General features: G+C 38.5%; 1 protein-coding gene across 1 annotated transcript in view; it reads right to left on the reverse strand.

The window, feature by feature from the left end:
- Positions 1–17,307, reverse strand: part of INTS4 (integrator complex subunit 4) — a 113,827-nt gene that overhangs the window by 8,697 nt on the left and 87,823 nt on the right. Inside the window, exons 16-21 of the mRNA XM_079929762.1 lie at positions 15,700–15,793; positions 12,766–12,846; positions 10,790–10,920; positions 5,239–5,298; positions 3,309–3,468; positions 2,940–3,083 (exon numbers count right to left, since the gene is read on the reverse strand). Of these exons, the coding sequence (XP_079785888.1) occupies positions 2,940–3,083; positions 3,309–3,468; positions 5,239–5,298; positions 10,790–10,920; positions 12,766–12,846; positions 15,700–15,793 (670 nt within the window). The remainder of the gene's footprint in view (positions 1–2,939; positions 3,084–3,308; positions 3,469–5,238; positions 5,299–10,789; positions 10,921–12,765; positions 12,847–15,699; positions 15,794–17,307) is intronic.

The raw sequence follows: 17,307 nt of genomic DNA on the forward strand, positions 1-17,307 counted from the left end.
CTGCCAAAAAAAACATAACTCTCAAATTCTACGTTGTGCGTTTTTTTTCGGTAGACAGGGGAAAACAAACCAACAAACAAAAAACTGCCGTCCAATAAAACTGCAGCTCAGAGTTAGTTCTCTGTAGGTCTCATGATTTCTAATAATTCCTGCTGGGAAGCCAGAAGATTTTTTTCCTCTACTGTCACCATAGGTAAATATTAACCGTCTTCAGGGCCTGATTCATCCTGACTCTCTTCCAGGAAGCCAACCCTGCCTGCTCCAGGCTATTTTTCTGTACTTACTGCAGGTGCTTGCATCCCTAACTTTTATTCATATTCCTTCTGCTTGGAATACCTCTATCCTTTGCTCTTAATCATCCTTTATCTCATCCATGTAACAGTATCTCCACAAAGTCTTTCTCTTCCTTAGTCACACTCTACAAATTAAGGGCTTCTCCATAGTATTCTTTATAATTTTTATATATATATATACACACACACACACACACACACACACACACACACACACACATATATGTATATATACACACATATCTATATATGTGTGTGTGTGTGTATATATATATATATATTTTTTTTTTTTTAAGTATATTGCAGAATGTTTTTATAGTAGCCAAAACTGGAAATAACCCTGTAGGGGAGAAAAATTAATTTCCCCTCTACCCTTCTAGGTTCTTGGCTGAGACCCCGCTATAATAAAAGGCAGATTAACAGGAGAAAAACAAATAGAAGTTAATAACAAATATGTCTCCTCTATATAAGGAAGAGACCTAGGAAAACTGAGTAACTCCCTGAAACTAACCAAGCCATCACCTTAAATACCATATTCAGCTAAAAACAAAAGAAAGATGTTGAAGAGGAAGGGAGGCTGTTATCGGAGGTTATCAGGTAAAACACAATAATCAAGGGTACGAGTGTTATGCAAATTTAAGTTGGCATAGTTTTCACTGATGAATTTCTAGAGATTTAGTCTTGCTTCCCTTTCTGGTACCGAGAGGGGGATACCTTACAAATGGAGATTTCCCTTATAAATGTAAATTTCCCTCACAAAAGGGCAATTCTACTCTGTTTCCAGTCTACAGCCTCTCAAAAATAATCATCCCAAAATAATCCTTAGGCCAAAAAGGCTTATTTTGGGGTGGTGTATTATGTTCCCCTTCATTCCTGCCTTTGAAACTTCTAAGAAGCTTCACAATCCAGAAGCTAAGTCGGTAGATTGGTCCATTATCTCACTGAACCAGTCTCTTAGTCTTTCTTTTTTTTTTTTTTTTTTAATCTTTATTTTCTTTATTTATTTCGTTGGTTGGTTGGTTGTGCTGGGTCTTAGTTGCGGCTCGCGGGCTCCTTAGTTGCCGTACGTGGGCTCCTTATATAACAGAGAAGAGCCAAATCTGGCTACATGTTGGACCTGTTTCTTTTACTTTAACCTTTGCTTTCCTGCTGTTGTTCTCACTAAAAGGATACTGTCTATACATAACGGCCTGCCTCGGGGAACCCTGTCCCTCTGCCTGAATGTTAAACCAAAGTGCCTTTGTTGGGGGAAGCATCCTGACCCTGTCCACCTGTGGGTGGCTGCAAGAAAGAAGAAATTAACCCATCCCCTCCCTGAGGCTAGCCATTCCAGGGGACATTTGCAAAACTTATGGCCTTTTTACTTTACTTCCTCACCTCCTCCCCCTCTCTGTTCTATAAAAGAAACTGGCATCCAAACCCAGATAAGATGGTTTTTCAGAGACACTAGTCTGCCATATTCTTGGTCTGCCGGCTTTCCGAATAAAGTCGTATTCCTTGTCTCAACACCTCATCTCCCGATTCACTGGCCTGTAGTGCAGTGAGCAGAGTGAGCTTGAACTCAGTAACACTTAGTTGCAGCAGGCGGACTCCTTGGTTGCGGCAAGCGGCTCCCTAGTTGAGGCACGTGAACTCTTAGTTGCGGCATGCAAGTGGGATCTAGTTCCCTGACCAGGGATCAAATGCGGGCCCCCTGCATTGGGAGCGCGGAGTCTTATCCACTGCACCACCAGGGAAGTCCCAGTCTCTTAGTCTTGAGAATAGGTCAGGTTATTTAAAAAGTTAGGTCTCATTTCAGGAGGCAGTGTTGCAAGTGGCTCCCAAAGTTAGATCTATGTTGTGTGAGCAATCAGGATTTAATAAGAGGCCATAACATTCTTAATTCATCCTGTGCCTGTTGGAACTGATGACTGAACTTCTGTTTTACAACTGCCTGTCCATTTGTCTGTCTCTCACTGAAACTAAGCATCCTCAGGGCATGAATTCTGACATGCTTGCCTAGCACTTAGCATGTGCAGTAGAGTAAGCATGGATGGATGGAAGGGAGGGAGGGAGGGAGGGAGGGAGGGAGGGAGGGAGGGAGGGAGGGAGGGGGTGTAAATGGGTAGGACTCTTAGTGGGGCTTAACTACTGACTGTTAAATTGCTTAGTGCCTATACTGCATCTCTCCTGTCTCTCTAGTACATCCATCTAACTTGGAAAGAATACTCCCTAGTGACTACTTTTTCCCACCCATAAACTGTATTCACCAAGCTGACCCACCTACAACCGGAAAAGGACTTATTACAGTTTGCTTATAGCCCTGAAAATACCAAGTCTTAACTTCACATTATAAGAATAGAAGCGGCCCTGTCATTTAGTGAACCCTTACTGGGGACCAGGAACTTTATACACATCACTTCATTTCAATGTCAACTATTCCTATTTGTCAGTTGCAGAATCTAAGGTTCAGAGTTTAAAGTAACTTCCTCCAGACCATACTCAGCAGTAGAGCTGGGATTCACGCCCAGGCTCTTGTCCATAAAAACTTATCTCTTCTCTCTCCCCAGTTTCTGTCCCTCAGGTAGAGATTACAGGGGTGCTAAAGTTAAAAGTTCCAACACAAAGTCAGTTTAGAAGCTCCATGGGAACCAAAAGCTGACAGACCTGGACCTTCACAGTGCTCTGAGGATCCTGAACATGTTCCAGGGTTGCATCGACATCCAGGGCCACCACCAACCCAGAGGTAAACCGCAAAGGGTTGTCTGATTCGCCCGCTGGCTCAATAATGGTGGCTGAGGCTTTGTGGATCTGTAAGCAAGAAGAAAATACGATTCTAAAGCCAGGTCATCTCTGGGTAACAAAACATGATCCTTGCCTTTCTGTCTCCTTATCTAATGGGTGGACACATGTTAGTCAATCAGAGGAAAGGCCCTAACCCAGCTCCTCCACTGCTCAAAGAAGATCACCAAGATGAGCAGTTTTGGATGCTCTCTGGATGGATTTCGCCTGAAGGGGTATGACACAGACACTGACCTGCTCTGGAAGGGGGAGGTGTAGGAAGGTACTCTGCCGCAGCATGGTATGTAGAATTTTGACCACTTCTGCAGGTTTGGATGTCATAAGTCGGGGCATGAGGTCAAGAAGTTTGTCCACAAAGCTGTCCTGCAGGTGGGGCAAATCAGCGATGAAACACCTGAAGGAACAAACAGAAGCAACTATGCGTTCATTCACCACAGGCTGAGCCCCAAACTTCTGCCAAGCCCTGAGGTAGGAAAAGTGATGAACTGGAGGAGTTCATGGTTACCGAGGAAAGCCATGCACCTATGTAATTATGCTGTAGTGACATGACCATCGTAATAGCCTTGCTTATTAAATACCTATATATGCCAGGCAACCTCTTAAGTGTTTTACACTATCTTATTTAATCCTCCCAGTAGTCCTGTGCATTGTTAGAATTATTATTGTCATATTACAGATTCATTAATTAATATAACAAATATGTCTTTAGGTCTTACCAAGTACTATTCTAGACACTGGGGATATTATACTGAGCAAAAGAGAAGAAAAAGCCTGTCTTAATGGAGCATCACTGATAGGAACATTGAGATTCAGAGCGGATAATGTTGTACTGCGGCTTAAAAAAAGTTAAGTAACTTACTCCCAGCTCTGAATGATTCCACAGTACTCTGCTTTGTAGAAGGAGATAGTCAAAAAATATTTCACTGAGGGGTGATATCAGTATAGGGACTCAGAGGCTGAATTAAGAAAGAATGTGCAGCCCTTAACAACAGATCCTCATCTGTGGCAAATCAGAGCTGTCATCTTTCCAAAAATCTCTCCAACGCAACTGTGCAAAAACAAGACTCTCCACCTTAAAGAATCTAAAACCATGTCGAACTAAATCAGTTTGCTGTACACCAGAAACATATACAACATTGTAAACCAACTATACTTCAATTAAAAAAAAAAATCTAAAACCAAAAGTGAGGCATGGACTTCGTAGAGATTTGAAGTCAGGATCTAAAGAGTCAAGCTAGATTGTATCATTTACTAGAGAGCAGCTCCTATTGGTGAAGAGTAGTATTGCAACTCAGCCCTATAGGAAGCCATCATCACCCAAATGAAAAAAGCCTGAAAAGTGTAGAGTCATACAAACCTGTAGAGCCAGGTTTGGTAAAGTTCATGGGGGTAGAAGCAAGGAGTGAAAAAATGAAATATTAGACTTAATAAATATTAGATTTTAAAATCCTATAAATGCCTTCTTCCCAGTATTGTATCGCCAGCATACCACAGGTCACAGTCAAGGTCACTACCTCGACCCCCACTGTTTCACCAAGCCTTCCACTCATTGACTGCATATGTTTTAGCTGATTTACTTCATAATGAATCCTGAGAAAACGTATCTATGCTACAAAATAAAAGCTACCTATAGAATGATGGAACAATTTTTGTAGATTAGACAGAAATATGCAAGTTTAAGAACCATGGTGAAGAAAAATAGACAAGTTGTGATTTTTCAACAAGAGTTTGAGTTTTCTCACATAATATTTGTCTTTTTCTGGCCCAGCTGAGTGCTGAATCAAAAACATTCCTAATGTTTTTATTATTATGTTGTATGTTTAGCTAACCTAAGAAGTTTATATACCAGTAAAGAAAATACAGTTATCTCTCAGTATCTGTGGTGGATTGGTTCCAGGACCCCTTGCAAATACCAAAATCCACGGATGCTCAAGTCCTTTATATAAAATGGAATAATACAGTCGAACCCTCCATATCCATGAATGCAGAACCCATGGATACTGAGAGCCACCTGTATACAAATTAGGGCACACTGCATGTATCATAATAGCTTGGCTACATGGGCTAAACCAAAGATTCTGGCTTGTGATTGCTCTTGTTTCCCTGTAAGTACGATCTTTACATAACCAAGATTTAATAAGCTAGAAGGTGATGAAATACTTACCTCTGAAAAAAGTCCACTTCCTGTAAAAATTTTTCACACATCCCAAATAAGGGGTCAACTCTGTAGAAAAGAAAAAACAACAAAACAAACAAAAACCCATGTAATTTGCTTGTGAAATCTGAGAACTGAGGAGTAAAGACCAAAGTTCCAGAAACCTGAGCCCACAAGAAAAGACGATGAGCATATTATACTATAAAAATTATCCGTAAGAGAAACAGAGGACTCCTAATGGACCTAGGGGGAAATTTGCCAGGATCCCAAGACCTAATTAAAACACTGCAGTGCCCATTAGGCTCAATGTACATTCAAAATCAAAGACTATCACAGGCCACACTTGGCACCAGATTCAGTAAGGATATAGGACAGAAGCACAGCTTACAGGCAGTGCAATGTCATATTCCTCCTCTGCAGGAGCCCTTGGCAGCAGCCCATTCAACCATCTACATAGCTGTCTGGGAGCTCTGACCTTGCCACTGACAGCTCAGGTTCAAGGAGATGAGATCTACATCAGGTGAATGTGGAGACTATCTTCACTTAGAAGTCTCATGCTCCATAGGTCCTAATATCTCTTGAAGTAATCCAAAGGCATACCTTCCAGGGTCCCCACAGGGATATGCTCAGTTACAAGAATCACTGCATTCAATGAAGCCCAAAGCTATGGTGTCTGCATTAGGTAATTATAGTTCACTGATAGTTCCTTCTAGTGTACATGTAATTTTCTCAGAGATCATTTTTACCATAGCAGTGTCACCTAGTAACAGAGTTGATGCCATCAGCTTACCAGGGAATAGATCTGGAAACCAAAGGTCAAATTTTCATGCAGAAGGGGAAAAAGTTTTGTTACTACTTTGCACACAGACACAGACTATATGCTTTCTTCTCTATCCTGGCTTCTTTGGTCAAGTAGTACTTAGAGTATTTCATTTCTGTAAAAACTTAAATGTATACCTAGATAAGCCAGGCAACATGCCAGGCCAATATAACTTACTAATCACACAACAGATTTTTCCTTTGATTTTTGTGCATTTTATTTATTATAATTTCTGCAGGGAATGTTCCACTCATTTGCATTAATATATTATTAATTGAAGGAGTAAAGTTCCAGTGAAGAAAAAACAAATACTCTTTCCTTATATAAAAACATGTAAGAGAAAAAAAAAATAAAAAAAATAAAAAAACATGTAAGAGAATGGTATCAAGGTTCTTAATAACCGAGTCAAGTTTTTCTAGTAAACCGTAAGCTCCATGAGCGTAGGGACTTTGTATCATTCATCATGTATTTCCTGACACAAGCAGCTATGCAATAAATATTTGTTGAATGGATAAATGATAAATGGCAGATGGAAATGTACTCTACAACCAACATTAATTTGAATTATTTTCCTAAAAAGCAGGTAGCACTTGAAACTTTCTTAACTCTGACAAACTACTAGAAGTGGAACTGAAATTTGCTGGTGAGGTTAACCAACCAAAGACCACCTAGGATGAGAGGGCTGGAAGGGAGAACTCCAGCTAAGCAGACTGAAATGAAAGCAATTTGGCCAAGTAGCACCTTTTTTGGCTTGCTCACGTACAACCAACTTGGAGAATTTCCAAACAGTAAAATACAAAAAGATTTGGGAACTCTTCCCCAACCCCCAAGCAGAGTAGGTAGCCTCACCTACATGGTACGTACATGAAGTAGGCCTCTAGCACTAAGAACCCCCGCTTTCAATGTAAGAGTGAGGCCCACTAGGGGAAACCAAACATTGACCTATAACTGTTGGGGAAGCCTATATCAGTTACCAATTTAAACTAGTCTAAACTTTCACTTGTAAGTATTCAAAGACAATGAAAAATTATTAGATGTTATAAGGATGATAAGGAGCTGTAAAGGAGACCAAGCAGAACTCAGTGAGGTAATGTCAAGGGAAGAAAGCACAGAAAGCTTTTTTTAAAATTCTAATAAACAACCTGATTAAGATTTAAGAGGAGATTTGAAAGGATATCACATTGATAAAGTGAGAAAAACTGCTACAAAAAAGGTACACAGAAGAAAGCACACTTGGAAATAATAATAATGAAATCAACTCAACAATTGAAGAACACTAGAATGAAAAATGATGAAAACTGAAATGGTAAATTAAAAGAGTACGTTGAGGAATTTACTCAGAATATAAAGTAGAAAAAGAAACTGAAATTGTGAGAGAAAAGATAAGATATAGGGAAAATAGATCCAGAAGATACAATATCTAGTATGGCAGACTGGAGTGGATGGAAGAAGTAGTAATTAAAGAAATAATAGAGGGGAAAAATCCCTGAGATAAAACAGAGCTGAGACTTCGAAGTCCCATTAAAAGTCAGTAAGAATAATGAAAGGAAACACATAACTAGACATATCCTGATGAAATTTCTGAATTCTAAAAAGAAAAAGAAAAGTTTACAGCTTTGAGCCATGAAAAATAAGCTAACTACAAAGGAAAGAGAACCAGACAGACATCAGACATCCTAACTGTAACATTAAATACTAAAAGGTAACATAGCAATATTAACAGAGTTCTGAAAGAATTCCAATTATGTATGAGAGCAAAAGAAAGGCAGTTTTAGATATGCGAAGTCTCAATGAGTATACTACTTATATACTTACTCTGAAAAACAATACTAGCGAATGTGTTCCAGTCATATAAATGGTGAATTAGAACAAGGAATTTTAAAAGACAATTGTGATACAAAAAGAACAGTGGTGGGTAAGCTGGAGCTAAATTATTTTGATAATGTACTTATAAAGAGTAATGCTATTTTAAGAAAGAAATCTTAAAATAAGAGATACGTTAAAAACCATAATCCAATATATTGTACAGCACAGGGAATTATAGCCATTATCTTATAATAACTTTTAATGGAGTATAATCTGTAAAAATACTGAATCACTATGGTGTACACCTGAAACTAATATTGTATACCAACTATACTTCAATTTAAAAAAAGAACAATCTGAGGGCTTCCCTGGTGGCGCAGTGGTTGAGAGTCCGCCTGCCGATGCAGGGGACACAGGTTTGCGCCCCAGTCTGGGAGGATCCCGCGTGCCGTGGAGCGGCTGGGCCCATGAGCCATGGCCGCTGGGCCTGCGCGTCCGGGGCCTGTGCTCCGCGGCGGGAGGGGCCACAGCAGTGAGAGGCCCGCGTACCACAGAAAAAAAAAAAAAAAAAAAAAGAAAGAACAATCTGAAACTAAATTCTAAATTATTTAACAGCATGAAACAATCAAATAAAAATACACTAAAACTTTCATTTTGATTAGATATGGTCTTGATAGAGATGATCATAAATTCTATTTTTTAATGCTGAAAAATACAAGGTCAATCTGTTTATTAAAAATATAAGGGTAGGGATTCCCTGGTGGCACAGTGGTTAAGAATCCGCCAGCCAGTGTAGGGGACACAGGTTCGAGCCCTGGTCCGGGAAGGTCCCACATGTCGTGGAGCAACTACACCCGTGCGCCACAACTACTGAGCCTGTGCTCTAGAGCCCGTGCTCTGCAACAAAGAGAAGCCACTGCAATGAGAAGCCCGTGCACCGCAACGAAGAGTAGCCCCTGCTCGCTGCAAAAAGAAAGCCCGTGCACAGCAACAAGGACCCAACACAGCCAAAAGTAAAAAAAAATTTATATATATATATGAGTAAAAATACTATTTATACAACTAAAATGAGCTAACATTTGTCAAGTGTTTACTCTTAATGTGTCAGGCAGTATTTTAAGGGCTTTACATATAATAATTCAATAATCCTTACAATAACCCTATGACAGAGAGGCAAGTACTATTATTATCCCAGTTTAACTTATGGGAAATAAACTGAGACAGAAGTTCTTAAGTAACTTGTCCAAGGTCACTAAGTTTGCAAATGGTGGAGTCAAGATCTGAATCAAATCAATGAGGCACCCCAGCCCTCTTAATCATTATGTTCTACTGCCTCTCACTTGAATAGGTTAAAATTAGGGTACAGAACTTTCAAACCCCTGCAAGAAGAAAGAATCAAAACAACAAAAAATTTCCAGCAAAAATCAAGGAAAAGAAAAAGAAGCAGGTATGCATACAAATGGAAAATATAAAATAATATAGCATGAGTAAACACCAAATATATTGGAATCTTTATACAATGACATGGAAATACGAAATATTATATTGTTGGATGAAATGAAAATATGGCAGAACAGCCAAGTATATTATGATTCGATTTACGCTAATACATGCATTTATAATCTACACTTTTAGTCATTTGTTTTACAAGGGGTAGATTACCAGAGAACAGAATGTTCACTTAATCTGCAATATTTAAACTTTTACAGTAATCATACATACATACATACAATCATACATACATACATGGGCCTGTGAGCCATGGCCGCTGAGCCTGTGCGTCTGGAGCCTGTGCTCCGCAACGGGAGATGCCACAGCAGTGAGAGGCCCGCGTACCGCAAAAAAAAAAAAAAAAAAAAAAGTGTAGATGCCAGCACAAGCACCTATCTTTTCTCAGCTGTGACTGGCACATAGCAGGAATTAAACATTTGTTAAATGAATGTATGGCTATCTCTAAGATTAAATCACTACCTGAGTTTATCAGGTCACTATCAAGATAAGCAAAGAAATAAAATAATACAATGTTCCTTTTAATGTATTTTTCACTGCTTAAACACTCATATTTATTTCTCTACACTATTTTTAGGCTGACACAACTGGTGGACTGAGCATCAAATGTGTCTCCTGTCTGATAACGAGTTTCCTAAGTACTATATTACATTAAATCCGTGGTGCCATTATTCTTAAGATGCACCTTTATTTTATGAAACACCAAGAAACAAAAACACTTTCAAACTACGGCACACCATCAAAATATCTGATTTCAGAGAAGTAAAATTTTTAAATGTGCATTTTAGAATCAATGAAATATAGCAATTCTCATGATCAGAAAGTCTAACAGCTACAATTATAATAAGCTCTTACTATGTACTAAGTACCATGCTAACTGCTTTTACATGTATTATCCCATTCATTTTTCACAGAAACCCCATGAGATAGATGCTGTCATGGTTCTCATTTTACAAACAGGAAAACAAGGCACAGAGAGGCTAAAAAAGACCTGTCTGTAATCAAACAACAAGTAAGTAGGGAGTCAGGATTTGAACAAAGTAGTCTCACAGCACCATACATTCTCATAATTTGTCTTTACTGCCTAAGATAGAGCACTAGTCCCATCAGAAGAGAAAAAAAGTGGTTCTGGCACTATATTCTTAAAGAAATCTATCAAGGACTATACAGAATGCCTTGTTGCCAGATGAAGCCCTATGTTGTGTTGTAGGCAATGGAGAGCCACCAAAGGGTTTTTCCAGGGATCTAATCTGATCCCAAAATGTAACTTGGAATATCTGAAAAAATGAAGAGCTTGTATATCCCTTAGGTAGTCTTTCCTAAATATTATTTCACGCATCATTAACCTTGGTGAGATCTCTGAATGCAGTTGTAAGTGTCTTTAAAAGGACTCAGCCACCCTTTTGCACCAACCACACATCTTACCCTCGAGCAGTCCGTGCTGTTACTATAAGTTGCAAGGCTTTGGCCTGCAGCCTCATGTGATGGATAATCACCACCTGCTTGTTCTCCACGCCACTATACATGAACTCCATTTTGTAGGTTTCTTCCATGATCTATAAGGAAAAGGTAAGTAATAAGCAGCAAAAATATCATTATAGTCTTACTTAAGAGCAAAGAGCAGCACAGGATTCTAAGTGAAACCAGATCTGAACAGAGTGCTTTTTTTAATGCCTATGTTTTAATTCTGAACTGAGATTTTTAAGTGCCTATGTTGAGAGAAACTAGTGTAATTTGAGAGAAATTAATATACATCTTGAGAGAGTAAATTATTTTGTCAATTAAAAAAACAAACTTCCATCTGGTAATATCATCTTAGTTGATGATATAAAGATATGAAAGTTTAAACACTGATAAAACTGTAAAGCACTGCTTGTAACTAAAGCAAATTCACTGTGATGTGGTGGCAAATGAATACATATGGAAACATAATCCTCAGGAAAAGTCCTCAAGAACTTAGTATTAGGAACCATTGACCACCTGTTAGCCATCCAGACTGTTCTATGGGCCTGGTCTCTCAGAGGGATTTTAGGGAGGGAATCAGTGCAGAAAACAATGTCAGTGACCTCAGCTCAAGCCCAGCACATCTTAAGCTCTCGCTCTGTTCTATCCAAGTCAGCGACTCCCCCCCGAATGATGCTTCTCTTTCCCTTCCCTTTCTTCAATGGGAGGCAAGCAATGATGGCAGGCAATGATGCTTGCCTCCCATTGAAGGCTTTGGAGTCAGAGCCCTGTCAGCTGTCTTCTACAACTGACAGTAAGATAAGTTTCCTAATTACATGGTGCCTCAGTTTCCCTATCTGTAAATGCAGAAGAAACAGCACCAACATCATAAAATTTAAAGGATTAAATGGGGTATGGAAGGTGCTTAGCACAGTAACTGTCACATAGCAACGGTAATTCCTTTCTCTTTCTTCCAGACTACTGCTCCCTGTCCCATCCCTCCCAACATGGCCTATTGGTGTTCTGTTGTCATTAAGTTCTACTCCCCTACAATAAGCCACATGGCAGGTCTGAAAGGGAGTCTAGATTAGATGAGAGATGAAGCAGAGTAGTGGAAAGAAAACAGACTCTGGGTATCAGAGTACCTGAGCTCAAGTTCCTGACTTAACTACCTACAGCTCTACGAATATAACCTTGCTGAGCATTGTTTCATCTGTAAAATGGACTTAATACTTATTCCAACCTAATGGGATTATTATGAGGGCTAATTAAAATAGACCTGAAATCATTTAGTGAACTGTAATGTAACAATCATAGTCACCATCATTATCTTCCTACAGGGTTGTAATTAGTCATATACAGACTTACTATTGGGAAGACATGACCCAGAAGAGTTCACCAAATTCCAATACCCAAGAATGAAGGGAAATTGCTCAAAACTAGAAAGAAATAAACTTAAAGCAAGTAAAATTAAATGCTACTTAATGAATTGAGGAGGAAAAAAAAGACCTTTAAATATTCAAGAGATGGTTAAAGAAAAGAGAGAGAGAGATGGTACAGGCTAAAAATATAACCACCTCAAAATGAATTCAGCTACATTTTCAGATGAAAGATTCATCATAGTATTTATTGGATTTTAGTATATCTGAAATACAAACTAATAATATTTTAGAACACAAAAGAAATCTTAGAAATCAGGGAGGTTAAGTAACCTGCTCAACACCACCCAACAAATTAGAGGCAGACATGGGAACAGAACCCAAGTCCCCTGACTCTAAAGCCAGTGCTGTGTCCCCTAATTATGCTGCTTCTCGTATCACTAACTTCTGACACAGGCTAAAAATGGGGAGGCCACAGCAGAGCCTTGTGAAGGCCTCTGACTCTAACTTAGACAATGCAATTTCTGGACAGAGATCTGGACAGAGATCCACCTGAGGAGAAGGTCTCGATAAGCTTACCTGTTTTGCTGCTGCTGAGGCCAAATCACTCTGCTTCAAATACAAAGGGGCAGCCACATTCCACAGCTTTTCCTGCAAGGCCTGACAAATCAGGAGAGGACAGAACACAGAGGTCAAAAAGACTGCCATATAATTTGAGACTTCAGTGTCTGTTTTGCTTTGAAAATTTACCGTGATCAAGACTTCCTCTCATTCTTATTCTTTTAGGCCAATAAGCCCTACCTATTATGGACAGAGGGGAGACCAATGATTTGGGCCAAATGAACTCCTCCCCATTCAATTCTTGGCCCAAAGACCCTATGTTCCAGACCAGAGCTTGCAAGCAGAGTGCAGGAGCCATGAAGGCCTCACCAAGAATGTCCAGGCAAGCCAGGCTTCTGAGGCTCTGGGACCTCCTTGATCCCAGAGTCACTGGACTAACCAGACTGCCTAGACCCTTCTTCCCTGACTTAGTTCCTTTTTCTTTGCTCCATGCTCTCTATCCTTTGAACAGCCCCATCACCTTACCAACATACTCGAACAAGAAATCAAGAAGCTTTCCTAGATTCCTCCCTCTCTCAATCTCTGCACATTCAAAACTATCACTTAGAGCCATGGATTTTACCTTCCATCTCCCTCCTCACCTATCCATCCATACGGCCATCTCATCTAAACCTCTGCTATAGTCTCTTATTTTCACAGCCCTTCTTAATTACAGACATAATGACATTACAGAAAACCTAGACTAACACTATACAACAGAAATATAACACAAGCCGTGTATGTAATTTTACACTTTATAGGAGCCACATCTTTAAAAGTAAAAAGAAACAGGTGAAATTAATTTTAATATAGTTTATTTAACCCAGTATAAATAAGGTATTATTTCACTACGTAATCAATATTTTTTAAATTATTAATGAGATAGTTTACATTTTTTTCATACTAAGTCTAAGAAATCCAGTGTGTATTTTACACTTACAGTACATCTCAATATGAACATTTATTTACTTATTTTTATAAATTTATTTATTTTTTATTTATTTATCTGTGGCTGCATTGGGTCTTCGTTGATGGGTGCGGGCTTTCTCTAGTTGCGGTGAGCGGGGCTACTCTTCCTTGCGGTGCATGGGCTTCTCACTGCGGTGGCTTCTCTTGTTGCGAAGCACGGGCTCTAGGTGGGTGGGATTCAGTAGTTGTGCCATTTGGGCTCAGTAGTTGTGGCTCGTGGGCTCCAGAGCGCAGGCTCAGTAGTTGTGGTGCACGGGCTTAGTTGCTCCGCGGCACGTGGGATCTTCCCAGACCAGGGATCGAACCCGTGTCCCCTGCATTGGCAGGCAGATTCTTAACCACTGCACCACCAGGGAAGTCCTCAACATGAACATTTAAAGTGCTCAATGGTCACACATACCTAGTGACTACTGTATTTGACAGTGGCAGGTCTAGATTATAGATATAGAAATTGTTTAATAACCTAAATCATATTACCATTAAGAGTTACTGTTTTTAAATATTTGCTTCCAATCACTTCCTATATGCATGTTTTTTTATATAGTTGTAGTCAGAAAGCAGAAGTAATTTTGTGTGCTTCTTTGGGTACATAATATTATGTCACATCTGGTCATGTTCTTATATAATTCTTCATAAAGATCATTACTGCTACAGAATATACTGTTGAGTGGACGTGCCACGATTTATTTAGCTCCTCCCCTATTATCAAACACTTGCCTGCCTTGGGTTCTAAGTCTGGGTCCCTTACCTATACTTCTCCTACATGACGCTGAATAAAAAACATAGTTCTGTGTTCTTTTTAGGAGTAATCTCTTCTCTTTTCCTACTAAAGAAAAGTGGATTCTTTTCAAAGGCCTTCTTGTATTGCTATCTAGAAGACAACAAGCCAAGGAAGAAGGAAGAAGACCAACACTGACATGGCACTCACTATGTACCAGACACTAGACCAAGGGTTTTCACATGCACTGCTTGCTACCAATCCTTACCTGGGTAGCGTTATTATTAGCCTTGTTTCACAGAAGCTTGGGCCAAATAACTGTGCAAAGGGACATGAAGGAACTTTGGGGGGTAATGGAAATCTTCTATATCTTAACCGTGATGATGGTTACACAGGCATATATATTTGAAAGAATCTATCTAGCCAAATAAGGACTGTTTAAATCCCAAACTACTTCAGTGTACACACTCATCTTCACATGCATACACACACCTACAAAACCCTAAGCTCACATATCTTACAGTGGCAAATAATTTCTGACGCCTCCATTTATTCTGACTTTGGTCAAATATCTTTAATAACTTTGAAGACTAACCACATTTAGAACTAAAGCCAAGTTAAGTCTTATCAAGTTAGAAGGGCTCTTCTAAATTCTAAGCCTAAATTTATAGCAGAACTCTGTTGCAGAAGCTGACAGCTATTGAGCTAGTTTAACTGGTTTTCAACTCAGGGAACTAAAACAGCTTTTGGGTACCAATTTTGTGTATGTATATATATGTACTCTAACTACCTAGTATGAAATGACAGCAAGTCATTAGCTCTTAAGAGCAATGAAATCAACCTTTGACTAATTTGGCTTTGACCAAATGAAATTAGCATTTAGAAATATATAAATATATAAAATACAAATGTTTATATAAGATCTTTGCTAATCAAATTGTTAAAAAACAATTAAAATCCTTGGTATTCTAATGCAAATGGTTATCCAACCTGCTCTAATTATATGATAAAGGAATTCTCTCAAATTAAAAAATTCAAATTCCTATATGAGTTAACAATTCTTTAATTAGAGGCAAATATAATTATACTACAGAGTACATAATTTCCCCATTGCTAAGCAGTTGCATAAAACCAGTTATTTTTCTACTTATAGCCTCAAACACTGCTGGGTCCATTAAACTGCATTCTTAGCAACACACTCATGAACAAAATGGATTCAAACCAACCTTGATGAGAAGAAGCTGACACCTAAGATAGGTAGCAGAGAAGTCAGCTACTCCTGCCAATTCAGACTGAAGTTCTCCAAGTCTTTGCAGATCCCTGTAGTAAATAAAAACCCAAGCCAAACACAGAATAAGAATAACACCAATTAAAGATCATGTCAAAAGCTTTTTACCACTTTATACCTAGTAAATTGGTAAAAAAATTTTAAATGACAGCACTCAATGCTGAAGTGGTTATAATGAAACTGTTTCACTTACACTTTGATAGCAGTTTAAGCTGCTATAATTCTTCTGGAAAACAGAACTGTACTACGTTATAAAAGTCACACATATAGTCAAAAGTTTTGATCAGTAGCTTTATGCTACGAAGTAATTCTAAGGGAAACATTCAACAGAAATGAAATACTTTATGCCCCGCAATATTCATTGTTATGTTATAGTAAAACCCAGTAACTACTTAAATATCCAATGGTAGAGGAATTATTAAATAAATTACTGTACATACAGTCAATGGAATATTCTACAACCATTAAAATATAATATGGTAATAAGGTATATGATTTCAACTATGTAAAAACCATATATATACATATATATATATACACACATATATGAAATATGAAAAAACAGAGCAACCTGTTTTCTAGATAGAGGTATGTTTTATATCATCAGAAAAAAAAATTTTAAGGTATCATAGTGGGCTCCATTGGCTGCCTACCTAGTTAGTAATTTTCCACTTTTTCCTTACTAAGTGAACCCTGATTTTGTTCAAGAGAAGGTGCCCCAAACCTAGTTCCAGGTAGAGTCCGACTGGACTAAGCTAATTAGCACACATCATCTTCCTGGTTAGGTCACCTAGGTTGGCCTTATGAGTCCTAATGGAAGGACTTATATTCAATGCTTGAAGCAGGTCTGATGGTGGTCTATGAATCACTCATTTTCTCTTTCTCTCTCTCTGTCTCTATCTCTCACTAGACTGAACAAGAATGTTTTATAGTCCTGATTACCACTGGCAGTCATACTGTAACTCTAAAAGAAAAAAAGCCTTGGGATAAAGCAAATGTTGAGGACAAGAAAAATCCAAAGAGAGAGAGAAACTGGGTCCTTAATGATATAAATGAACTACTTAACCATACCATACTAAGAAATGCCTCTGATTTCTGTTCATATGAAGAAATAAATACCCATCATAAGTTAATTTGAGATAAGGTTTTCTGATACTCACAATTAAAGCATGCAAACTGGACATAGGTATAGACAAAGTGATTGCAACCATATTAAATACATCTGCCTGTGGACAAGAGTACAGAAAGTGGTACACACACATAAAATAGTTGTGTTCAGGGCTGGGACTACTGATTTGAAACATTTAATTTTTTTAATAGGTTATACATACCTAGTTATAGAATTACACCAATAAGGAATAGAATTCAAAAGATACTAAAGGATAGATAATTAAATTAGTCCACTTTCCTATACCTGTGTGCTGCTAACCAGTAACCTTTTCCAGAGGCAACTACCATACCAGTTTCTTTTAAATTCTTTTGGAAATATGCTACACATCTACAAAAAGTAATGTTTTTCTTTTCTTTCTTCTTCTTTTTTGGGGAG

The sequence above is a fragment of the Stenella coeruleoalba genome (genome assembly GCF_951394435.1).
Source record: "Stenella coeruleoalba genome assembly, chromosome: 8".
In the NCBI taxonomy this organism is placed as follows: Eukaryota; Metazoa; Chordata; class Mammalia; order Artiodactyla; family Delphinidae; genus Stenella; species Stenella coeruleoalba.